At 42.0% G+C, this 27,301-nt stretch overlaps 1 protein-coding gene across 7 annotated transcripts in view; it reads right to left on the reverse strand.

The window, feature by feature from the left end:
- The window catches only part of FGGY (FGGY carbohydrate kinase domain containing), a 419,663-nt gene that overhangs the window by 363,240 nt on the left and 29,122 nt on the right, over window positions 1–27,301 (reverse strand). For 4 of the 7 annotated variants that reach the window (XM_049617074.1, XM_049617068.1, XM_049617069.1 and 1 more), the window contains 2 exons: window positions 19,297–19,408; window positions 12,569–12,720 (listed from right to left, as the gene is read on the reverse strand). The exons of 1 other annotated variant lie outside the window; for it this stretch is intronic. In XM_049617074.1, the coding sequence (XP_049473031.1) occupies window positions 12,569–12,697 (129 nt within the window). In that variant the 5' untranslated portion in view covers window positions 12,698–12,720; window positions 19,297–19,408. The remainder of the gene's footprint in view (window positions 1–12,568; window positions 12,721–19,296; window positions 19,409–27,301) is intronic. 2 more of the 7 variants (XM_049617075.1, XM_049617073.1) reach the window with 1 other exon arrangement.

Raw genomic sequence — 27,301 nt, forward strand, 5'->3', positions numbered from 1 at the left:
CATAGTCATCATCCTGAGCATGTTTGTTGCTGAAGACCAGACCCCATAAGTCACCAACAATAGCGTCAGTGAAACTGCTCTGGAAACGTCTGCTAGGGGCCTCTGAGGATGGATTTACTCTCTCTCAGGCTCTTACACTCTCCCCAGGGCTTGGCCTGTGAGCTGTTATGAGCACACACTTGAAAAATTTTGAGTTAGATCCCAGTTTGACCACTCATGAGCTGCAGGAGGTGAACTTTCTCAGCCTCTTGCCACCTGTTCAAATGGGACAGTAATACCTGTGCCCCAAGCTGTCAGTAAAGATTAAGCACGCTGGCTTTTTTTTTAAAGCAATGTGAATTGCCCCAAAACAATGTGAATTTTTCCCTTCACTCTTGGCCTTCTTACCTGCATCCAGAGATAAGTATATGAAAAACAGACCTAATTTCCATTCTACTTCTGTCATATTCATCAAAAAATACATCACATACCAGCACTCTACAACTTCCCAAATACCTTCTAAGACACAGAGACACAATACTGCCGTTAACACCATTTTATCGACAGGAACAGGAGGCCCATAGTGAAGAGAATTGCAGAGAGTAAGTGAAAAGCCTGAGTGAAACCCCGGCCACTTGAATTCCAAGGCCAATACACTACTGTCCAGTTGCTGCTTCCCAGGACAAGGGAGGTGCTCAATAAATACTTGCACAGTGATTCACTCTCTTTCTCAGGTCCATGGGCTTGTCTCTGACCCCCAGCCAAAGTCAGACCACACGGCCTCATGCCAAGCCAAGTGCAGCAGGGTTCACTCGGGTCCTGATTCTCTTCTCATCTATCTCAGATCCACAGAATGCCAGCTTTGCAGGAGGACTTCAGGGGTCATGGAGCCCAGGTGCTCCCAAATGCCAGACCATGGACTGGTGCTAGTCCATGACCAATAATTTTCACGAATCAATGGTGAAGCAATAATAATAATTATATTAGGGAAGATAAGTCATTATTGAAAATATTATGAATAATTAATTGGCAAAGAGATCTTATTTCCTAACTGCTTGCTTTGCTTTACTTGGGCAAGCTCCAATACTCTATACATACACGTATCATTATTGGGAGAAAATGTCTCTGCACCACAGTTCAGACCCTCTGGCAAAGCCCGAATGGGAGAGAGAGGCCAGGGAAAGCAGAGCCATGAATCCAGGCAGCCCTCTCATTCCCTCTGAACACTCCCTAGTCTTGCATTTTTGAGCCAGTAGACACTGACTGTTGAGATTACAAAGCTTGGAAGCCAAACTAAAGCAGCTTTTTAAGAGGGTGTGCGTACGGGTACTGATGGGGCTGCAGAGTTGAGATCAGACTTCCTTACCGAGGTCAGAAGGATTCAGGAGACATGGGCTTTTAAGGAGATCCCTGAATTGCATGATCACTCAACCAACAGAATGGCTGCAGCATGGTGCACAGAGATAATCCTTGAACGAGGTCTTTGCCGAAGAGACGCTTCCGGGACCCTCAGGTTCAAATGAGGTAAGGAACTAGTTACATCATTTACTCATTTTTTTGAACTACAAACACTTAAGATGAATGCCAAGGGGAGGAAGAGGCCAGCTCTTTCAGAGGGATCTAATGTACGAGACACGGACGAAGAGAAATGGGCAGGAATTTGTGCAGTGGAGGGTCTTAGGCATGGAGGAGGGTCTCTAATTGTGAGTCTATCTAAGGACAACTTAGATAACTTTCCATTGTAAAATTCATGTTTCACTTCAAAATTTCAATCAAAGTTGTTATCTGGGATTTGAAACCTGAACTAGGAGAACTAGCTCTTTCTACCCAAGTGTCTCATCTGTATTAGATTCAACAGTAAGTGGTAATCTACTTAACTTCCTTTATCCTCACCTTCATTATCTGCAAAGGAAGTGATGACATCTACCTCACAGGACTTTCATAAGAATTAAGTAAGATAGCAAACTTAAAAGCACATGGTAGATATTTAATAAATATCTAGGATAAGTAAAAATAATAACATAACATAAAAATAAAGTACAGGTGTTGACGATGTTTACAGATAGCAATCAAACAGGGTCAATATCTTAAGCAGAATTAAGGATCTCAAAAAGGTAAAGGGTCTTTAACATTTCAAACTGCTTTCAGAAGTGTAATGATGTTTGAACTTACTGCAAAAACTTAAGGTGGACTGATGGATGGATAGAGGGACAGATGGATGGACATACACGTGTTAAAGCAAGTATAGTAAAATGTTAATGGCAGAATCCAGGTGATGGTTCTGAGTATTCACTATAAAATTCTTCCAACTTTTCTGTATGTCTGAAGATTGTAATAAAATGTTGGGGAAAATGGCTTTCACAGCCTCTTCCTTGGTCTTTGACTTGGGAGCAACTTGAGATAAAGGACACTCTTGGCTTCCACTCTGTCTCATCACCAAGGACATTGTCTTCTACATAGTAGTTACCAGACAAAAAGTGTGTTTCACCAATTAAATGAATATGTCCCTACAACAACAGAACAGTTATTCTCATTTTGGAGAGAGAAAAAAAAAAAAAAAGTAAAACAAAGCTATATGTTTAGAGAAATGAGGTTGACTTCTCTTTCCAGAAGAAGCCCATCCATCATCTTTCCTAACTTCTGGCCCACCTCCTCCCTTGCCTCAATCAACTAACTACCCTGAGCTTCCAGATTTCCAAGTTCACCTCAATGAGGCTGATGGTGCTCATGAGTTCCTCTATCAGGACACACATCAAATGCGTTGCCTTTTTTTGTGTCTTTTCTAAAGACAGTATTTCCCTTCAACAGGTGCATTTTAGCCACTATGAGAGAAGAGGTTTTTTTTCAGTTTTTGTTTTATATCAAATCATCCCATGTGGGCATAAAAGCAGCCAAACTTAGCAATCTTGGTCTTGCCTCTCTGATTACACTGGCAACACCTAGATGTAGCAGACACCCCTGCACAGTGGTCAGGAAGACTGGCAGAAAAGCTAGGCACATGGGCCTCACTGCTCCAGCCCTAAGTCTGGCTCTGACCAGGAAACATGAGTTCATTTAGCAAGTATTTATAGAGTATGATCTCCATGCCAAGCATTGTTTTAGGTTCTAGGGATACAACAGCCAGGTATGGATAGAAAGATCTGGTCCCTGCTCTTAGCAAGCTAAAAATCCATCAACCCAAACGAGAAGGAACATGGTAGAGCACGAAAAAAACAAGACACAATTTAGAGCCATGTGAACCTTCACTGAAGATGCAATCCTAATCGCTGTGGACAATCATTTCATTTCTTTGAGGCTTGTGTACTCATCTTTAAGATGGGGCAAATAGTAATATTTATCCCACAAGTCCATACCATAGATCAAATAAAGAAAATATACACTGGGGAACCTGGATGGTTCAGTCGGTTGAGCGTCCAGCGCTGGCTCAGGTCAAGATCTCGCAGTTCGCATCAGGCTTGCTGCTATCAGTGCAGAACCCGCTTCGGATCCTCTGTACTGCCCCTCTCTGCCCCTCCTCTGCTCACTCTCTCTTGCTCTCCCAAAAATAAATAAACATTCGGAAAAGAAAAAAAAAGTTTCTTTTAAAAAGAAGAAAAGAAAATATACATTAGTCTGCCTTAAGCCATAAAGTAAAATACAAAATTTGGTATAATAATAGCTGACATTGGGGTGACTTTGGCTCAAGTCATGATCTTGCCATTCCTGAGTTCGAGCTCCGCGTTGGGCTCTGTGCTGACAGCTCAGATTCTGAGCCTGTATCAGATTCTGTGTTTCCCTCTCTCTCTCTGCCCCTGCGCTGCTCGTGCGCTCTCTCAAAAATAAACAAACATTGAAAAAAAATGTTTAATAATAGCTGACATCTATTAAATGTTACTAGTTATCAGATCAAGCCCTTTTTTTGTTGTTATTGTTGGTCTGCTTTTTAGAATTACTTTGTTGGACTATAAAACAATACAATACATATTTGGCATAAGTCAAAAATGCAAATGCCAGGATGATAAGGAAAGGATTCGTTGTCCAGGTAAATAAAATGAAGGCAGGGCACCAGCCTTAACACTCCATTTTTATTTAGTTCCAAGCCTAGTTGATGGGCAGACCACCCTGGAGAGAAAATCCACAAAAGAGGCCCTAACAACAGCTGACAACACTGTCCACACTGCTCAAAGGCTGGAAAGAATCTGGTCTGAATGTAACAGGGCCCCAGTATAAACACTCATAAGAGAGGCTGTTTGATTCAGTACATAGGTGTTGGATTCTCTTGCAGGGTAAAGGAAGCAACTTCAAGGGTTATGCACTCAAGACACAAAGACACAGGAGAGAGGCCTGGAGGAGTCACTGCCTCAATGTGAGGCCTTCACTTCACACACAAAACAAGCTATGACTCAAAGTAACACGACTGCAGCCAAGGGGTGGTTCTGGGGTGGAAAGGAGTGGTAATACTCCAAACTTCCTTTTCCACAATGGGGAAGAGAAAATGAACTTACGTTTGGTCTGCAGTAGATCTTTACTTGGGAATGGAACAGATGGTCAGATATAAAAAACAATCAAAAATGGCACGATAAACAATTTGGTACATTCGTTCACCAGTTCATCCATCCCTCTGTTAAAATATTTCCTGAGTGATCAGTGTTTGATGCTAAGCAGTGCCCTAGGCATTAGGGACACGGAGATAAATGAGACGTAATATGGTGTAATAAATTCCAGGGCATTTTTAAGGGGAGGATGCCATGGGGGACAAAGGGCAGGACCTTAATCAACACTCGATGGAGAAAGCCAAGGAAGGCTTCCTGGAGTCTTGAAGAATTCGTGTAAGTTTTTCCAAGTGAAGGAAGAAACAGTAAGTTTGCCAGGCAAAGGAAAACCCTGAGCAAAGACTCAGAGGTGTGTGAATATGGGTACAGCATCCCTAGAGCCACTGACCAAGAAGTTTGCCATCTGGAAAATCTTTCCACTTCTCTAAGCATTTTGTTATGGGAAAAGTAATGATGGATTCCTTGAACAAATTCCCACAGCCTGGGTCTCAAATCCAAACGCCTAGAGGGTAGTGCTGGAAAAGGAAATGAGCAAAAGCAAGCTGGGTGGGGATGGCTGTGAAATGAAGGACACTTGCCCCTTCTGAAGGGGGCAGCCCATACTCAGCACTGGCCAATTCTTTCCACATGGGAATGCGGGCCCAGGACTGCCAAATCCTTTTGTTATTTCTTCTAAAGAAGCAGAAAATCTGGATTTTTATGTGAAATTTCTTAGTTTTTAAATGTTGAAAACCAATTCCAAAAAAAAAAAAAGAGAGAGAGTTTTTTTTTCAAGCATAGGGTAGGTCAAACAAAACCCATCTGGGGACCAGATTCAGCCTGTGGGCCGCCAGCCTGCAGCCCCTGGCATGTTGCGGGAAACGAGCGGTCTCAGAACAGGCAGTGAAGGCCAGTGAAGGCAGGCTGGAGCTGGAGGCAGGCCGGATTTGGTGAGAATCCTGGCTCTACCATTTATTTGCTGTGTAGCTTTGGGGAAGCCACGTAAGCCCTCTGGGTCTTGTTTTCCTCATCTGTATATTGGGATAATAATACTGTGTCAGTGTTTTTAAGGAAAACAAGCCTAAGAAGAAAAAAAATGCCATGCTAAATAATGAAGCAGTATAAACCAGAAAGGTTAGCCAGGTCTAGAAGATTATTTTTTTAATTAAAAGCTACTAATAAGTAATAAAAGCATGAGCACTGTGCTATCACAGTAGCAAACTCTTCCAACCATAGATGGTGACCCATTATTAGTGGTTTTTGCATACATAGCCAGGTTTTTGTTTTTTGTTTTTTTTTTACTGATCATTTCTTAAAACAAATACATTCATAAGACCACACATTCAGTCTTGTATTTTTTTTCCTTTTAACATTATAATGTCAAATGTGTTATTGTTAGACAAATATTTATTACCTACTCTGTACTATGCCGGAGTGATTTTTTAAGTCATAAAACAGATGTCATACCTATGCTTCAAATCCATCAAACATTTCCCCCTGCTATTAGAATAAAATCCAAATTCCTGCCCATGGCCTCAAGGCCATGCAGGAGCTGGCCCCTACCCACTGTCCACTGGTCTCGGCCTGGCTCACACCCTCGCAGCCCCGCTGACCTCCTCTGCTAATCTCACAGGTAACTTTCCTCCCCTCATGAACCTGCTGCCCTCTCTTCCTGAAAACCTCATCATTCAGGTCAAACAATACCTCCCAAGAGAGAACACACCAGCCATGCCAAATCTGCTTATCTGTGTTTTTCCTTCACAGCGTTTACCAGAAAATATAATCACTTTATGGATATATCCTTGTCTATTTTCTGCTTCTCTATGCTAGAATCTAAATTCTCAGAAGCCTACTCAGGGCTCTCACCTGTTTTGTTCACTTTGGAATATCCAGTGCCCAACACAGTGCCGATCACATGGGAGACTATAAACAGTATTGGTTAAAGGAAAAAAAAATAAAAATAAAAAAAGAACCCACCAGCCATTGTTCCTGGCCTCGGGCCCTCCTGAAGTTATCACTTACAAATTCTTCCCTGAACTAATTTATCCAACCCTGCAAGGCCAACACTGGAAGAGGAAAGCAGTAGGGAGAAATGGTGATAAGCCTATATTCTACATGTGAAATGCCAAGATTCCGATCCTAGCTATTTATTAGCTGAGTCACCTTGGGCAAGCTGCATAACATCTCTGAGCCCATTTTATCATCTGTAAGAGAGGATACTTACTTCACTCAGTCGAGGTGAGGATTAGCGGAGTTTAACACGGATAAAATGCTTGCAAAAGTGCTAGATGTAAAATGAGCACGACATACACTTTGGCTACTCTTTTCACCTGTTGCCTTATTCTGTTCCTATTGCTTAGATGAGTTTGTATCTTTCTTCTCCAATCACGCTGCGATTTTTCTGAAGGCAAAGACCACTTCTGGATTCTCACAGTGAATGACAGAGGCCCCACAGGATGGGGATGGGGGCAGACCAGTGGTATGGCTCCCGACGCAGGTTTGCTCACATGGTAGGAGACTCTGAGTAAGCCATTTGACGTTTCTGAGCCTAAGTTCCCTCATCCATAAAAAAAGATCGTATCTACCCCACAAGACGGGTGTGAAGATTAAATAAAATAATCTTTGTGAAATAAAATAATGCTGATGGTGGAGGCCATGGTGAATTTTAGGGGAAATAGTAGATGGCATTAGGTAAATCTGCTTCAAGTTCAAAGCTGGCTGCCTTCTGGTATAGGTATTACACATAGGATGTGGATGATTCACATAAATGAATGCCTCTGAAAATATGTTTTGTATGATGGTACTGGATTTTGTCTATGATGGTCTCTGACAAACTCATGGTGGTTTTTAGATGTTTTCCTTAGTTATTAGTCAAACAGGAAAAATACCACTCATTACAGCCAGCTACGCGAAATGAGATATTCTAGTGTTTAAAATTCTCTCAGTTGGTGATAGGATATTACTGACATGCCCATCAGTTGACACAAACATTTTTAAATACAGTGGAAATGAAGATTCAACTACTATCTGAATATACGCTTGCAGAAAATGCTTTACAAATATCTGACTAAATTACAATAGTTCCACCAGGCTGATATTACTATCCTTTTACAGCTAAACACTGAGACTCAGAGAAGGTGATTTACCTTTCTAAGGTCCCCAAACTGGTAAAGGGCAGAGAAAGACTTAAATGAAAGTATGCCCGACTTCAAAGCCTGTACCTTTGTTATAGAACTGTGTTTTAGCTGCCAAATTTCCTCAGTATCTTGTATTAGGTCCATTGCTAAGGTCTGATGAATGTAGGTGAACAGTAAAAGATCCATACATGCAACTTCAAGCCAGAATAACTAACAGAAAAAGACCATAGTACCTACCATAATTGCCATTAAAAAAAGAAATGGTGTATTTCAAAGAAAGGAACTTGAACATTATCTTTCACAAAGTTTCAAGACAAGAAGAAATCTACAATAAGACAACAAATGTTATTACATTGTCAAGAAGAATGGAAGAACAAAGCCAGACAAGGCACTAAAACAGCTGAGGCAAGCCTCTTATGTCACAGAAGGGACTAGAACCAGGCTTTCCTGACCTCCAACAGTTTTTTGGTTTTTTTTTTTTTTGGTTTGTTTTTTTGTTTTTTGTATTTTTTTCCCAATAGTTCCTCCTGTAAAGAACTCCACTGATTTCTTCCACAGCTAGCACGAAGTTCTCAAACCACCTCTCTGGGCATGCCAACTCCCAGCTTGCTCCAAGGAATCTGTATACACAGGAAAAGGCACATTAGAAGCACAGAATCATTTCTTCAGTTTCCCAGTACATTATCAGGGGAACAGAAGCAGAGAGGCACGGACTGTGGAGATGGGAGGGGCAGATGTATTTTCTAAACCCGTCAATAAAACCCTCTGACATTCCAGCCCAGTTGGTTCCAGTTGGAATGAACAATGAAAATCTCAAACTAAAATGATTAGCTTTCTGCTCTGCTGACAATGGCAAAAAGAGAAAACGAGTTAAAAGTCGGGTTGGAATATCTCCATGCAGCCCCTACAAGCCAGTTAATTATCTTCCATTAACACTGAGCTGTCAGAATCTGCATCAGCCGTTAACTCTCTTGACCTCCCTCAGTCTGCACCTTGTTACCCTACAATGTTTCATGTTTATAAAGATAGGAGACTCCAGCTGTTCCAGCCTGACAGAACTTAATTTACATTTGGCCTTCATTAAGATGAGAGTCAGAATCATTGAGACCAAATGGAAAAGCCAGACTGCTGGGGGTTATGAAAAATTCAAATGGCATTTTTCCTTTTATCTGACAATTCTTATTAAGGAGACATGCGTCAACCTGAAACACACAAACCTTAAATGTAAAGGACATGATTAAAATTCCTTATGGCAGAACCAGGACCCAAGTGACTTTGCCCAAGAGCTGCGGTGGTCCTAGTATATCACTTGTGTCTTCTGGGAAGTCTGAACTCCAGATTCTGTCCGACTCTCTCTGACATCCGATTCCAGGCTAAGGGCAAGGAGCCCGTGAATGACAGCAGTACTGAGGTGAGCAGTCAGCTCTGACTCTGCCATCTAGCTCACCCCTCACGGCCGATCAGCCCCGATGTCCTGCTGAAATGAGCCCCTAAAAATCCTGGAACCTATCTCCTCTCCACCCCACAGTGCCTACTTCACACCTCATGACTTCTCACCTAGAGAACTGCAACACCCCCCTTAGTGAGCCACCCAAATTATTCAACAACTGTTTACTAACTACCTACTATACACCAGACATTTGACCAGGGGTAGAGAAACAGCCAGGAACAGAACGGACAGGCTCTCCCTCCCCAGATGGATGACAATGGTTGGAAGACCCAAGCACCATACAAATCATCATACAAAATGATACATCGTGACAATTTATGAAAACATACAATGAAGTAAGAGACTGTGACAAGAGACCTCTGATTTATTTGAGGGTCAGGGAAGTCTTTTCTGAAGACATGACAATAAAGCTAAGACCTAAATGATGAGTTAGGATCAGTGTTGAGCACAGGAAAGAATACTCAGGGGCAGAAAGCACAGTATCACGACATCATCAAGACCAGGGGTCAGCAAACTTTTCTCTAATGGTCCACAGAGTAAATATTTTCAGCCTTGCAGGCACACAGTCTATGTCTCAACTCCTCAACTCTGTCACTGTGATGCAACAGCAGCCACAGACAATACATAAATGAGGGTGGCTGTGTTTCAATAAAACTTTTAGGGCCATGAAAGTGTGAATTTTACATAATTTGCACAAGTCACAAAATATTATTCTTCTCTTGATCCTTTTTCAACCGTTTGAAGTCAAACCCATTCTTTGCTCTCAAAACATCCAAAATAAGCAGCACAACAGATGTGGCCTATGGCCTGGAGTTTGCCAACCTCTTTGAGGTGGCAAAGAACAGAGTGTGTCTGAGATGCCCTGACTGCATTCCTGGGGACAGAGTGAGCAAGAGGAGGAGGGATACACCTAAGCAGAGAGGGTAAGGTGAAAATGATGTCACACACCATCTTCTGGGCCATGTTACAAATCTGGGGATTTATCTTAAGAGCAAAGTAAAGCCAACAAAGCACTGTGATCAGGAAAGTATGAAGACTAGTTCCTAATCCCACACACACACACACATTTTCTCACCCCTAATCCAGTCTCTTCATCCCTGCCAAAGGGATCTCAGACATTCCCTCCCCCTTGCTTAAGAACAACTGACCACCAAATAAGCCCTGAACAAACCAAGCCCAGGCTACCCACCAGGCCTCATTTCCTACTACACTCAGGAAAGTATCCCAGGCTCTTGTCCCAGGACTTACATACCTTACCAAAAATGAACCATAGTCTTGCTCTAGAATTTCCTCCCCATCTTCTCCTACAGGCTAAACCTCCACTTATATCTTGAGACTCATCTTAGAGAACTCCTCCTGGAAGCAAATTGTTTTCCCCGAAAGCACTTTGTATATTCCTTTACCAAGGTGATTAGCACGTCCTCTGACAGCTCTGGTTCCATGCCCCCTCCTTTGCTTCCCCACCACTGCCCCAGGGGACTCTGTGCCCCTCAAGGGTCAGCCCCATTCTCTCTGTGCTTGCGTCCCCAGTGCTTGTGACACTGCTGGTTCACAGGAGAACCTCGGTTAATATGTGGCAAATTAAAGAGTGAATAAAGAGTAAACACATGACAGCACAGTGAGCTTAGCAGAGTCTTACACTCTGACTCTGACTCTGTGAAAGCACTCTAACCTCTCTGTGCCTCCATCTCCCATAGCCCCATTCAAAAGAACACATTGTCTCCTGATTCTCCATAAATGGGTGTTCTTCGGAATACAAGGGCAGTTTCTAGAATCAGAAGTGATTTTATAAGTCTGCGGGCCAGCAATGCTTTACAGAGGGATTTCAGTGCTGCAACACATGATGGGCGGAGCTGGGATCTGGAGCCCAGTAGACGTGGGTTTAAATTCTGGCTCTACCATCTGTTTAGGACAATCATATAACTCTGTCAGCCTCAGTTTCCCATGCTGTCCATCAGGCAGAGCTTGTTAAGATTAAATCAATTAAGGTCTACAGAACACAAAGCAGAGAGTGGGGCAGTGCAAAGTAGTTGTATCTTCCAATTGTATTTCAGGATACATTTACATCAGGTTTGCAAACTGGTCCAGACCAACTCTCTCACTTCATAGACAGAAAAAGTGAGGCCTAGGGCACCTGGGTGGCTCAGCCAGTTAAGCATCCGACTTCGGCTCAGGTCATGATCTCACAGTCCATGAGTTCGAGCCCCACATAGGGCTCTCTTGCTGTCAGTGTGGAGCCTGCTTCAGATCCTGTGTCTCCCACTCTCAATGCGTCTCCCCAGCTCTCTCTCTCTCAAAAATAAACTTAAAAAAAAAAAAAAAAAAGCGAGGCCTGGGATGCGAACTGATTTGCTCAAAGTTACACAAGGTGATGGTCAGTGGAGTCAAAAACTCCTGGCTTCTACAATGCAGTGTGTTTTCAAACTCTTAGTAAATACAGAAGCCGTTTTTGCAAATTAAAGGTTACAAAACAACTCCATATACTAAACAGATAACAAGCCAAACCCACCTTGATTACGGATTCCCTCTTTGCTTCTCTCTCTTCTGCCCACTGTGGCAATCCAAGGACACATTCTCAGCACCCTTACATTCCCCTCAAGCCCCATTTACATTTTGAGTCATCAAAGACTGAGACCACCTGAAACCCCAGAGCCAGTATATGAATCACACCAGGTCTTACTCATTAGACAGATACTCTCCTCACCAGACCACCTAGGGACCTTCAAGTCCGAGGTTCCCAAAGGACTTGAACTGTCTCCCACATCCCTCTCTACCGGGAACCATTAAGCTGACATCACCATTCTCCACACTTCATAAAGGATCTGAACATCTGGAAACAGGAACCACCTGCAAGTGCTCTGTCCAGAGATCACGGTATCACACAAGGACATGGAAACTCAGGTTCAGGTGACATGAGAAAGGAGTATCCTAACATGCCACCAAGGCCAGATTAATCCTCAGATAAAAGTGCATAGAGAAGAAGATTCTGGTCAGAAGATCTGGACTTCAATCCCAGCTCTGCCACTTTCTATCTGGAACGGGAATCAGCAGCCTTCATTAACTCTGGGAGAATCCTGGATATTAAGAGAACTGATTTTGGGGTCAGCTTCCACCCCGGCTCTGCCACATACTTAGGTCACTTTGGAGGGAGTTGGTTCATCTCTATTAGCTTTAGTTTTCTTGTTTACAGACAACCTTCGCCCCCCCACCCCACCCAAAAAAGAGACAACCTCTACTTTCATAAGGTTGCTGCTGGGATTCAAAGAGACAATCTGCCAAACGCTTATTACCATGCCTACATAAGGTTAGCACCTAAAAACAGGAATGATTTAGCTATAATTGAATCAACAAATTGGGATCAACCTCCCTCAGAGAGCTGCTGGGAAAAACCAAATGTAACACACTTCAGCATGGTGCCTGGTACAGGCAGAACCACGATAAGTGAAATCCTTGGCCGTAATTAGTGTCCTCTCTCCACCCTATGTGCTCACCTCTTTCAGCCACAGAAGCTTCGGGGCTTGCATTTCCACTGACATCACACCCCCAACACACTGCAGGACGCCGTGCTTGGTTTCGTTGATCCTGTGGACCTGACTGACCGCCCGGTGGTCCAGCCACATGATGATGTTTCGGTGGGAATCCCCTAGCAGAAACAAGGGAGATGAGGGCACACGCACATACTTAGCCTTCTAATTCAACGAGGCACTTCCACAGTCCCAAGGGCACAAAGCTGCACAAGTACGACAATTTCCTACATAGATGGCAGCAAGTGAACGGGCCACCACCATCACGAATTAGTACACTCCACCCTAAACTTGGATGTCCCTTCCAGTGAGGTGTCCTTTACAATGCAGCCCCCGGGGTTAAATGTCTACACTAGCAGTCAAGATCTACCAATTAATTAGATTCTCACTGATTCGCTCCCAACTTCTTCCCCACCTTTCCTATTCCTACCCCTTCTGTTCCAGAAAAAGTTCCCTGGGTTTAACCTTAGGAAAAGAGCTATGAAGTAAGCCTAAAACAATACTTGGCTTTTTAAGATCTGTCTCCGTTAAAAATGGACAAGCACTTCAACGGAATAATACATCCAGCATAACAAACAGACCACATCCATACAATGGCTTTTATCTGCTTATATTCCCACTTCTCCTAGTCACTTTAATGAAAATTAATTAACTTAGGTGTTTACTTCCTCTCAGATGCTTTGGTGGAGTGGGAAACACTGGAACTTTTTTCAGTTTGGGGATCAGGCAGACCTATTGGGGAATGCTCACTAGTTCAGTTACAGGCATAGATACATTGAAAAAGTCATTAAAGTTTTCTTAGCCTAAGTATCATCATCTATAAAACAGGGATAACCACACTTAATAGCATATAAGGGTTAACCGGGATTTTTCATTCACTGAACAAGATACCACGCATAAAGGCAAGTACCTATCACGTAGTAGGCTCTAAAGAGAAAAAGAAATAAGAAACAGAATTTAAAGCCAGTTAGAAAAACAGCATAGGCATGCCCCTCACATCTGACCTCTACCAGCCTGCAGCGCACACAGGAGCTAACTGCCCCTTTCTCCCTTCCACGGCCTCCGTTAATTCATCGGGTACTAACGGGCAAGCCAATATTCTTTTTACAGTCTTCCACTGCCTCAGATGGCAAGATGCAGAGATCAGCAATGAACAAACTGGGAGATAGTAAAAGGGAAAGATAAAGGGGAGCCCAACAGTAACCAAACCAGGCACTTCACACATTCTTTAACGGGAGAACTGCAGCAATGATGTATCTTTGCTAACAGCAAATATTTATAAAGCTCTGTGTGTGTGTGTTTGTGTGTGTGTCCCCCAAGCCCTGTGCTAAACATGTTATACACATCATCTCATTTAATCCTCATAACAACTCTCTGATCCAGGTCATTTTCCATGACACGCTGACTCCGAGATTTACGACCTGCCTGCTATCTCACAGCTTGGAAAAGCATATAGCATGCTTTGAAATGGATCTGTGCAGGGAACGGATAAATAAATTCGTGAAACAAATTTAAACTCAAGCTATGCCTATCAACATGAATAACGATACCAGCTGGGATATTTTTAAACACCATATATACTGCTTGTTGCTGAGGGCATACACGTATGTGGTGAAAACACAGAAACAATGTGTTTGGGAACGTCAACAGCAGCGTGGTCACCTGCCATGCAGAGGGGAAAGGCGTGGGCTGAAGATTCAAGGAGTTCCTCCTTTAAGAAAAAGTCTAGCAGAGGCTCCTGGGTGGCTCAGTCAGTTAAGTGTCCGACTTCGCTCAGGTCATGATCCCAAGGTTCATGGGTTCAAGCCCTGCGTCAGGCTCTGGGCTCACAGCTCAGAGCCTGGATCCTGCTTCAGATTCTGTGTCTCCCTCACCCTCTGCCTCTCCACCACCCCCTCCACCCTCTCTCTCTTTCAAAATAGAAAAAAAGTCTGTGGCAGACATGGCAAATTTCCATCGGCTTATCCTCAGTAGTGGGGACAGAGAAGGCTGTGAATTTTATTTTCCTTACTTTGCTGTATCTCTGAAGAAAAATCTTTAAAACTGAAAGAAAAAATGCCCACCTAGGAAAATATCTAAATCAGGTCATCATCACCATGATGAGGCAAGGATTCAGTCTCTGCTTTGCCTGCCTGGAGAAGGTTCAGGTCCCACAAAAGCTCCTCAAACAACAGTAATACTTTGAAATTAAGAGAAAGTACATGAGACCTTCCAGAGCTACATCTAAGAGTTGTTTTTAAATAGGTGAGTGATTATACTGTATAACATCACTACCTAAAGCTTCGGTTCTCAACCCTCATTGCACATTAGAACCACCTGGGACAGCTTTAAAACCAATGATGTCCAGGGGGTGCCTGGGTGGCTCAGTCAGTTAAGCATCCGACTCTCGGTTTCAGCTCGGGTCATGCATGATCTCATGGTCTCGTGGGTTCAAGCCCCATGTCGGGCTCTATCCACACTGACGTTGAGGAGCCTGCTTGGGATTCTCTGTCTCCCTCTCTCTGCTCCTCCCCCATTCGCACTCTCTCTCAAAATAAATGAATAAACTTCAGAAAAAAATACTGATGTCCAAGTCCCATCCCAGAACCATCAAAGAGTCAGAATGTGCGTGTGCAGGCACACACGCACGCATGCATGTGTGGGGGGGGGGGGTTGTAAAACGGGGACAATGTGAGCACTGCTTTTTAAATACTGTATAAATGTATCCGCTGCTAAACTTTCAAGTGGAATGACAGACCCATCAGTTACTACTGCCTCTAAAGGAAGAGGCTCTTACAACACAGAACGACACCCTCAAATTGTGAGAATCAATTAGATTATATATAGACGATGATTATTAATTAATAAGTTGCATTGTGGACACCAAAGAAGAAGTTCATCTTGTCAGTTCTTCTAGAAAATCACAATGGGGGCACCTGGGTGGCTCAGTAAGTTAACCTGTTTCAGCTCAGGTTCGTGGATCAAGCCCGAGTCGGGCTCCATGCTGACAGTGCGGAGCCTGCTTAGGATTCTCTCTTTCCCTCTCTCTCTCTGCCCCTGCCCTGCTTGCGCACACGCTCTCTCTCTCTCTCTCTCTCTCTCTCTCAAAATAAATAAATATTTTTAAAAGTCACAAATCAATGATTCCACTGACAGCTCTTTTAACCTTTCACTGAGCATCTACACACACCGGGCACAGTGGTAGGTGCTGGGATACCGAGAACATGCCGCAGTCCTGCCTGCCGGGAGCAGGTGGCCGGATTGAGGAAAAAAAAAGAAAGAAAAGAGTATCCAGCGTTGACAGCCCAAACACAGTGGGGCGGAGAGCCCAGAGGAGCAGCAGCACAGAGAAGGCCGTGGAGGGCCGAGCCCAAGGCCACACCGGGAGCTGCCAAGAGGCAGGAAAGCTTTCACATAGTTCTGAAAAGGGCTGGCCGCCAGTTAGCCAGGTGAAGAGAGGGGAAGTGAGGAGGCCTACACAATAGAGTCAGCACGTGAAACAAAGCACAGACCTAACCATGTGTCATGTTTGGAGAGAACTGGGAGCGATTGCTAGGGCAGAATTTGGGTTATACAGTCAGTTTACCGACAGGGAGATCACTCATTCATGTGTTCATCCACTCAATATTCTGAACACCTCACAGGAGGTGTGCCAAGCACACTCGAGGGAAATTACTATGAAATAGCAAAAACATCTAAATATTAGGTTTCTCTTGCAGAGTAGCCTAAGTGGTAACTCCCTCCCCGATCCTGAATTTTCACCTGCATTTCTTCTTGCTCCCAAGAGCTCCTGTGGCTGCGATGACCCAACCAGAGTTGTGCTCTGAGTTAGGGGGAGCCTGCAAAGTAGGGAGCACACAGCAGTGGTAGCACAGTCCAACTGGGGGGCTGTCTGACCTTTGAAGGAAAGAAGATCGGGGCGCCTGGGTGGCTCAGTTGGTTAAGCATCCAACTTTGGCTCAGGTCATGGTCTCAGTTTGTGAGTTCGAGCCCCGCATCAGGCTCTGTGCTGACAGCTCAGAGCCTGGAGCCTGCTTCAGATTCTAGGTCTCCTTCTCTCTCTGCCCCTCCCCTGCTCATACTGTCTCTCTGTCTCAAAAAATAAATAAACATTTAAAAAAAAACAAAAAAAAGGAAAGAAGATCAAGCAAGAAAAGGCTAAAATGAGAATATCTTATCATGTAGTAATGAGTAGTGTTCTTAAACTATTGTACTTAATTTACTTAGGCTTTTGTTGTTGTTGTCATTGTTGTTGTTGTTACCATCTTTAGATTTTTGCCAGTTTTGTGGGTTTGGCTTTAATGGTGATGGTTCATTTCCTGACCCCACTGTCTGCTCCCCACAATCACTCCAGTCAGCCAATCAAGAGTTGGTCACTGCCATGTAGGCCTAAGAAGTCTTTAAAACAACCTGTGAATCACCTTTAAAATTCAAATGTAATTTTCTAGGACAGGATAATCCATTTCAGATAAAATCTAACCTTAAGAGAACCTGCTGAAAGGCAAGAAACTGGTAAGGGGTACCGGCAGCTGGACACATTTGATGAACAGGTACATTTTAACCTTTTTGGTGAAATAAAATTATTTCAACACTTATCATTAGGGCTGCAAGCTAGCTACCCTTTTAACAGAAGGTCTGTTAACAGGAGACAATTCCACCTACAATAAGAAAAAAGATGGCACCCGGAGAGGGTACATATGTAAGCAGGTTTAACAAGGAACTCTCTTCTTCCACAACAAGTGCTCTTATTCCTAGTATTTCAGCTTCCATTCAGCTGCACCAGTGATTCTCCACATATCAGAGCATGGAGGAAACTTTAAAAACATTGATGCCCTTGCCTCACCACAAGCCCACTGAATACAAATCTTGAGGGTGAGGCTCACAAATGGGAAATTTTGAAAGATCCCGGGTTGATTGTAATATATGGCCTGAATTAAAAACCATATATGTTAGCAGACCAGAGGTATAGCGTCCTTGAAACCTAGGGCTGTTAACAGCTCAAGTCCCACCCCAAATGTGAACTCATCCAACAGTATCCCTGAGAGACTATCACTTCATCGCTACTTAAGCCAATCAAGGAAGTGCTGACAGCCTCCCAAAGTGGCCAGCTCCATGGCTGCCCACATCTCATAAATGGAGTTCTTGCTGCTGCTGAACTGACGTCTGTTAGTCCAGCCCCATTCCTTTGGTTTGTGCTTTCTAAACTGGCCCGGATTGAGGCTGTCCCGCACTCTTGGGCCAGAACGATGCCAGGTGAGCCAGTGATCAGCCGCTGAGATCAAGGAACATTCATATTCATCTCTGATACCACAACACTTAATAAGACAGGGGTTGGTATGTGGGAGGTGCCAGTAAAGGTGACCAAAAGGGAGGAAAGTGTGTGTGTGTGTGTGTGTGTGTGTGTGTGTGTGTGTGTAAAGATGGGCATCATTACCACTGTGCTCTAACAATTCATCCGCTTGCAAACTTTTTCCAGCACATGGAATTTATGAAAGTTACTGTTCTATGCATTAGGTCCATAAAAGTGAGTGTGGCACAGTCTGTTTTTAGGAATTCATAATCGGATGGAACAAATATTTCTGAGTGTTCAGTATCAGGCTCTCCATCCTCACAGCAAAGCTATGGCTCATTCTTCCAATTTTTTCACAAAATACAGAGGCAAAGTGACTCGCTCGAGGTGTCATGGCCTAGCATCGGGTGAGCTATGATCTGGGGCCTTCCTGACTCCAATTCCAGGGTGTCCCAGTGTGCCCTAGTGTCCACGGCCATCTGCTAAGAAAGGCGCTGCTACTATGGCAGTGTCCGCTGCTGAAGGTTCTCAGACACAATCTTTCCCAAAACGCATCTGCAATCGCTGCCTTGGCAACAACCAACCGATGATGCCTAGAACCACACTCCTTAGATGGAACACGCAATTTCTAGTTCTCCGTGGCCTCCACCACTCCCAAATGTCTTCTGCTCATTCAAGATTAAATATCAGTTGCAATTCATCTCCACAGATGTGTTATTGGTTGTTCTCAAACCTGGCCCACTTTACTCATTGTCATTACCTGCCTACCATAGACTTGGGTTGCAACCTGAATGGTAGCGCTACTGGCTAAATTCTCCCAAGAGGGATGGATCTCGACCCATGAAAAATTTCCAATGGTGGACCCAAGTGGAACATACAATTGAAACAGCTCACCACTGTACTCACAAGTCTCTGCTAAGACAGCACCATTAAGTAGGAATGCCTTTGGTCTGAGTACTGAAAATAGAGAAGCCAGTCTGTTTCCTGCTTGTGTGTGACGTGTGGTCCTGTCTGCCCAATTCTACTTCCTTTAAATGGATTTGGCTCACCTTCTCAAATGAAGGCGCCACAGGGGCCTCATACACAAAGCAACTGCAGGCATGGACACTCCCTTCCCAGAAAACACCCAGACCACTCGCCTGTTTCAGGGGCTGCTCACTCAGAGCTAATGATCCCATGTCCTTCCTTCAGTGAGCTCCCCACTGTGGCTCTTTCGCATTAGTGAACCAAGTCTCTCCCTAAACCGGCCCCTATGTCACCACTCCTACCAACTGTTCTCGAAGCTCGTAACCTCCGGGACATGATTCTGGCCTCGGTGTGCCACCTCTAAACCTCATCCTTGGCGATAAGAGACACCTGACTTCATGTTCCACCTGGGGCCCAACCAGTCTCCCACCACCAGGGAAAGAGAGGGAGATGGTCCTACCTTCATGGTTTACTGGCAAAGGACGAAACTGCTTATCCAGAACAACCAGAGAACATGTAGCATCAAACCCAAGCCCTCGGATTCGGTTTACATCGATCCCTTGTACAACTTTCTGTTTTAAAACAAATAAACAGAAACATAAATTACAAGGCAGGCTTTTAAAAGACTGAAAACAGTTATGACTAAAACAAATATGACTAAACAGAAAAAATATTTACAACAGAAAATAGATAAAAGTTCAATATAATTAAAATAACAGAAGATCCTGTAAGTTAATAAGACAAAGACAACCAATCTAATTGGAAGTAAAGCAAAGGACATGGCAAGTCACTTCATAAAATAAAAAGAAATAGTCAAAGAGCATATAAAAAGATTCCCAACTCCATTTAAATAAATAAATTAATGCAAATAAAAACACACTAATCTTTGCTTTTCACACTGGCAATCATGTATAAGACTAACAGTAGACAGTAATGGCAACTAGGGAGAAGTAGACCTTCTATTACATTATTCTAACAGTGTAATAATTTAGTACAAATTTGAGAATTTCACCGTATTTATTAAAATTAAAAACATGAAGGGTGTCTGGGTGGCTCAGTAGGTTAAGCTTCCAACTTCAGCTCAGCTCACGATCCCACAGTTCATGGATTCAAGCCCCATGTTGGGCTCTGTACTGACAGCTCGAAGCCTGGAGCGTGCTTCAGATTCTATGTCTCCCTCTTTCTCTGCCCCTCCCCTGCTCGCGCGCTCGCTCTCTCACTTGCTCTCTCTCTCCCAAAAAATAAATAAACATTAAAAAAAAAAAACATAACTTTTGACCCAGCCAACCCACTTCTAGGAACTTACTTTAGTGAATTATTAGCATAAGTAAAGTTATATGTGGATGAAAGTTAACTGTAGCACTGCTTAAGAATATATCTAAAATTTAGAGAAACTATTTCCCATTAAATTATGGTACATTTGCAAAATGGAATATTCTACACCCATTAAAAAGAGGTAGAGAAGTAACTTCTGAGTGTGGTACTTTGTAGAGGTTGGCAAAACCTCTTTGCAAAATAAAAGTATCAAGCTGGACAAAATCATCAAAAACAACCGTTTGGGGGCTATGAAACTTGAATAAAGCAACATTTATTTATTCCTGAAAAATCAAAGCATTTAATTTTTGAGAAGGATTTGTTCTTAAAAAATCAAAATTATACTTAAAACACTCCCACAAATACAAAATAAAACAAAACAAGAAACTCTAGAACCAAAATGGCTCCACTGGGAAATTCTGTTAAACATTCAAGGAAGAAACAATACCATTCTTATACAAACTTGTTTAGGATATAATGAAGGAGGGAATATTTTTAAACAAATTCTACATGGCCAGAATTATTCTCATACTAAAGCCATAAAAAGACATCAAAAGAACAAAACACCACAGACTAGTATCTGCCATGAAAATAAGTGTAAAAATCCTTAACAAAATACTAACTACAAAGCAAGCATTATAAACTATGATCATCTGGAGCTATCCCAGGAACGAAATGGTAATTTAATATCCATAAATCAATTAATGTAGTACATATATTACTAGAATAAAGCACAAATACCAAATGATCATCTTAACAGAAGAGAAGAGAGAAAAACAAAACAATCCATAAACCCAGAGGCAAGTGAACTTCTACAGCCAGATAAAGAGCATCTACAAAAACCTATAGTTAACATTTTACTTCATGATAAAATGAAATGATTCCTTCCTATTATGAACAAAGAAAAATGTCCCTTGCACCACTTCTATTCACCCTGTAACTAGTGGTTCCAGCCAATGCAATAAGGCAAGAAAGAAATTTAAAGCACACAGATTGAAAGAAAGAAGTTAAAGTATCTTTTTTTTGCAGAAAACATCATCTCATATGCAGAAAATTCTAAGGGATCTACCAAAAGAAAAAAAAAAAGCTACTAGAATAATAAGCAAGTTTAGTAAGATCAAAGGATATAAGGTTAACATATTAAAATCAATTGTATTTCTGTATGCTAGCAAATAACATATCAAAATTGAAATTAAGGAAATAATTCCATTCCGAATAACATTAAAAAAAACACTCAGGAATGAATTTATCAAAAGAAATTCAAAATCTATTCCCTGATAACTACTAAACATTGCTATCAAAAAAACTACAAATTAGAGAAATATGCCATATTCATGAAATGAAAAATTCAACATTGTGAAAATGGCAATGTCCTCAAAATTAATCTACAGATTCTATAGAACCTCAATAAAAATTTCAGGTTTTTGTTTTGGGGTTTTTTTTGTTGTTGTCATTTACAAATTGACAAGCCGCTCTTAACATTTATGTAGAAATATAAGAAATATAGAAGAGCCTAAGCATTTTTTAAAAGAACAAGTGGCGCCTGGGTGGCTCAGTTGATTAAGCCTCCGATTTTGGCTCAGGTCATGATCTCACAGTTTGTGGGTTCGAGCCCCATGCCACACTCTGTACTTACAGCTCAGAGCCTAGAGCCTGCTTCAGACTCTGTGTCTCCTCTCTCTCTCTCTCTCTCTGCCCTTCACCTGCCCATGATGTCTGTCTCTCTCAAAAATCAATAAACATTAAAAAAAACTTCAAAAAACTTTAAAAGAACAAAATTGGACAGAACTTAAGCTTCCTGACTTCAACTTACTATAAACTATCATTACTAAATCAGTGTGGCACTGGCATGGGTTAAATTTATAGATACAATGGAAGAGAAGAGAAATAGAAGAAATAAACCCAAACATTTATGGTCAATTAGTTTTATAAAGGTACCAAGACAATTAATTCAATGAGGAAAGGACAGTCTGTTTGACAATGGGGCAACAACAACTAAATGTCCACATACAAGAAAAAAAACAAACTTCTAGACTTGCACCTCATATGCACAAAAAAATTAATTCAAAATGTGTCATGTTCCCAAATATAAGAATGAAAACTATAAAACTTGTAGAGGAAAATTTTTGTGACATGACTTAGACAAAGAATTTTTAAAAGCAAGACTCCTAGGGGTGCCTGGTTGGCTCAGTCAGTTGAGTGTCCAACTTCGGCTCAGGTCACGATCTCGCGGCTCGTGAGTTCAAACCCCACGTCAGGCTCTGTACTGAAAGCTTGGAGCCTGAAGCCTGCTTCGGATTCTGTATCTCCCTCTCTCTCTGCCCCTAACCCACTCGCATTCTGTCTCTGTCTCTCTCAAAAATGAATACACAATAAAAAAAAAATTGAAAATGCAAGACTCCTAAAGAAAAAAAATGTATAAATGTGACTTTATCAAAATTTTTAAATTTTGTTCTTCAAATAAAACCATAAGAAAATGAAAAGATAAGCTACAGATTAAATACTTACAATTCATATATCTGATAATAGACCTATATATAGAATAAAAAACTCTTATAACTCAAATAATGAGAACAAACAACCCAATGACAAAATGGGCTAAAGATTTAAATATACACATCACCAAAGAAGACAAACAAATGTCCAAAAAGTACATGGAAAATGCCCAACATCATCAGTCATTAGGAAAATGAGAACTAAAATCACAATCGGAGAAGACTCATGATACCAAATGTTAGAAAATCCTGGAGAAAGAGGAAGTCTCATACATCACTGGTGGAAATGTAAAATAAAGCCACTTTAGGAAAGAAGTTTGGCAGTTTTTTCATTAACTTACCACACAACCTAGCAATTTTATTTCTTAGGTATTGAGGAGGGCACCTGTTGGGATGAGCACTGGGCGTTGAATGAAAACCAATTTGAAAATAAATTATATTTAACATAAAAAAGTAAAAAATTAAAAAGTGTATGTCAATATAAACACTTATATGTAAATATTCATAGGAGCATCATTCATAATACCCCCAAACTGGAAACGAATCAAATATCCATCACGGTTTAATCAGATGATTAAACAGTGTGGCATCCACAAAATGCAATAGTACTCCGCAAGAAAAAGGCACAAACTTCTATTAAGTACAACGTAGATGAACCTTAAAAACATTATGCTAAATGAAAGAAGTCACACCAAAAAAATCCACGTTGTAGGATTCCATTTATATGAAATTTCTAAAGAAGAATAGCTATTAAGATAGAACGCAGATAAACAGCTATCTATGAACGGAACTAGGGACTGACTACAAACAGCCCCAGAGGAACTTCTTTGAAGTAGCAGAAGTGTCCAAAAATGGGATTAAAGTGATAACTGTACGAATGTGCAAATTCAATACCACTGAATTATATATTTTAAATGGATGGACATCATGGTATGTAAATTATACTTTAAGCCATTAAATATTTTTAAAAGGTTGAGTTAAAGATGAAATGGAAAGATATCCATGATATGTGCTAAATAAGGTCAAATGTATATAGATCTTCCTCCACTTAGGATGTGGTTACATCAGAAAAACTCACCCTCAGTTGAAAATAGTCTAAGTCAAAAATACATTTAATACGCTTGACTGATCAAACAGCATAGCTTTGCTTAGCCTACCTTAAATGTACTCAGAACACTTATATTAGCCTACAGTTGGGCACAATCACCAACCACAAAGCCTATTTTACACTAAAGTGTTAAATATCTCATGTAGTTTATTGAATGCTGTACTGGAAATGAAAAACAGAACAGCTGTATGGGTACAGAATGGTATGAAGTGTATTAGTTCTTTACACTCATAACTGCAGGGCCCACTGCCCAGCGTCATGAGATAGAATCATACCATGTATGGCTAGCCCAGGAAAAATCGAAACTCAAAATTCAAAGTACGGTTTCCATGGAATGCCTACCACTTTGGTACCACCATAGTGTGAAAAAATCATAAGCCAGGGACCAATCTGTATGCAACAAACTGTTAGCAGTGATTGCCTTTGAGAGCAGAAACTACAGTTGGAGGAGACAGATTTTTTACTTTGTTATATAATTTTTAAAGTTATAAACTAATAGATGTATTATTTCTATTTCTTATTTTTGTTTCTACAGTTTCCTTTTTTGACGTTTATTTATTTTTGAGACAGAGAGAGATATAGCATGAACGGGGGAGGGGCAGAGAGGAAGGGAGACAGAATCCGAAGCAGGCTCCAGGCTCCACACTGTCAGCACAGAGCTCGACGCGGGGCTCGAACTCACAGACCGCGAGATCATGACCTGAGCCGAAGTCGGACGCTTAACTGACTGAGCTACCCAGGCACCCCATACAGTTTCCTTTTTTGAAAAGGCATGACTGACCATAATCATGGTTTCCCATTATCTTAAAACACGATGATAGCCTTGTAAATCCCACAAAAGTCCACTCAAAAGTGTCCATCCCCATTTAAAATACACAATTCTTCCCTTCCCCTATTTTAGAACCCCAGACTTATAATTTAGTATCCTGGGGGAGAACATTTGCTAGTGAGTGACCCATCTGTGACTGGTGGCAATACCTTTGCCACACAGCAGGATCTGAATGCCCTGCATGCCTTCAGGACACTGATTGATCTACACTTACAAGAGAGGACCAAACCCTGTCCAGCATGGCCGCGTGGCGAGTCACAAAGTCCTGGTTTCAGACCTTAGTTCTGCCACTCTGGCCATGTGACTGAGTGTGAGTCACACAATTCCAGCCATTCCAATCCCTCTCCTGACTTGCTGGGTCAAGTCGCCATAGCATGTATAGGCACGTGGCTTCTTCTTCCTGGAATGCATTTCCAACTTGGCTTGGAAATCTTCAGGCAATGATTAAGATAAATGATGTTGGGTGCAGACCGCCTGAGTCTGAAACCTGGCTCATCCACTTACTAGTTGATAGGACTTTGGGAAGCCAAAAAACCAGCCTCCTTCATTGCACAAAGAAAGTCATCTCTCTTTTTTTTTTTTTTAATGTTTATTTATTTTTGAGAGGGAGAGAGCACGAGCAGAGGAGGGGCAGAGAGAGACAGACACAGAATCTGAAGCAGGCTCCAGGCTCTGAGCTGTCAGCACAGAGCCCACTGACACCGGGCTTGAACTCAGGGACCGTGAGATCGTGACCTGAGCCGAGATCAGAAGCTTAACCTACTGAGCCACTGGGCTCTCCTACCTACATCTCTTAATTGTGTTATGAGAATTCAGCAAAATAAGGTATGATTGGCTTAACATCTAGCCTAACATCTGGCATTATGGTGTACAATAATTTGCAGCTATTATTAGAGTAATCAGCTGCCTCAAATCTTCTCTGAACTCATGTGGATTCAATAAACAAATCGATAACTTAGCCCTAACTTCTACCTGCCATGAGGCCCTACTGGCCTCTGTGCCGAGAGTGCAGGCCCAACTCACACAGGACTGCAGTTAGTCAAAAGGGGAAATGGGTGAGAATATGCAGAAGACAATAAAATTCAATACCATAGGGAAGATTCGGAATAGAAACGAATATGAGATATGGTATCAAAAGAGCCAGCTTTGAGTTTCAACTCCACCATCTTCAGATCAGGAAAGCCTACACTAATTGCAACACCTTTCTGACCTTCAGTTTCCTGAGAGTGAGAGTCATCTCCCAGGTGAAGACCAAAGGAGTTAACTGGGTTAAAAGTGCTTCGGAACCAGTAAACCTTTGTAGGATGGAAAACCCACTCAATGCCTTATTAACTATATTCATGGAATCTTTGTTACGTACGAAGCATAGCACACTCTGTGTCACGTAAGCACATATAAAAATGGTAAGCCAAGGGAAGAGTGATTGAAAAGACTGAATAAACTCAAATCTTCCTAAAATTATTATGGTGGGAGTAACCTTCCAGTAGAACCAAAGAAAGTATTCTCTTCAATCTATTTTATGAACCCCTCTCAAGTCCTACTTGAGTACCATATCCTACTCATGGACTTTCAGTCACAAAGGCTCAACCTCTTCTCTCTACAATAGAAATCTATCACAAGGAACTAGAAGGATAATTGTGATACGCATTTAAACCTGATTTAGGTGGGTGATGGGCACTGAGGAGGGCACCTGCTGGGATGAGCACTGGGTGTTGTATGGAAACCAATTTGACAATAAATTTCATGTTAAAAAAATAAAAATAAAATAAAATAAACCTGATTTGGTTAGGTAGCCACATCCAGCCTTACACAAAAATGCCTTATGATCGTGCTGATCCAGGAGCAGGACCACCCTATTCCCACCCCACCCCACCCCCATCTAAACCATCCCAGAAAGATGGCTATCAGAGCTACATTACCCAGAAGGTCCCTGGGACTTGACCTGCTGACCTGAGGATTCCTTTTAATGCTCTTATTAATGGAGGAAGAAAGCAGTCCAATAAACTCACCCAAAGACTTGGCATCAAGGGAATTTCCCCAGCTAGAGAGAAAGCACATTGCTCTTCTAAAGAATTTCCAGAGAAGCAGATTTCTGCAACTTCATTTGGTAACCTGGTCCATGTCTCACAACTGTCAACTCGTAGCTATGGGGCAGCAAACAAATATTTGGGGAAGGGATTGTGCATCGCTTTGTTCTGCTGGTGGGAACCAGTTCAATCCTGCATGTGTTTTAAATCAGCAGGCTCTGCCATACTGGGTGGGGAGACAAGCGTTCCTTTGAAACCCTACAAACTGAGAACTGGAGGAGCAGAGGCATACCTGGCTTTTTCTGTAGCTCTATTTGGAGCCAGGGTCAAAGCCTAGGGCCTCGCAGACAGAGTGCACCTTGCAATTGAGTCTTGTGGCTGGTACCGTACTCTTTTCAATCTTGATTTGAGTGCCTCTGTCAGCCTTGAGGGTGTGTGGGGTTATGAAATCCCTGGTTCCCTGAGGCTCATCACTCCCTGTTGCCTACACAATTCAATTACTCACACGTTCAATCAGTCAGCAAATATAATCAAGCCTCTTCCAGGGTCAGGCTGAGCACTCTTCTGGGTATTTGGAAAACAATGAAGAATAAGATAAAAAAAAAAAAAAAAAAAAAAAAAAAACTTTTTGCTTTTTTATTTTTTATAAAAAACAAAAAACACACAAAACAGAAAAAAAAAGATACAAGAAA

Source organism: Panthera uncia (assembly GCF_023721935.1).
Source record: "Panthera uncia isolate 11264 chromosome C1 unlocalized genomic scaffold, Puncia_PCG_1.0 HiC_scaffold_4, whole genome shotgun sequence".
Classification (NCBI taxonomy): Eukaryota; Metazoa; Chordata; class Mammalia; order Carnivora; family Felidae; genus Panthera; species Panthera uncia.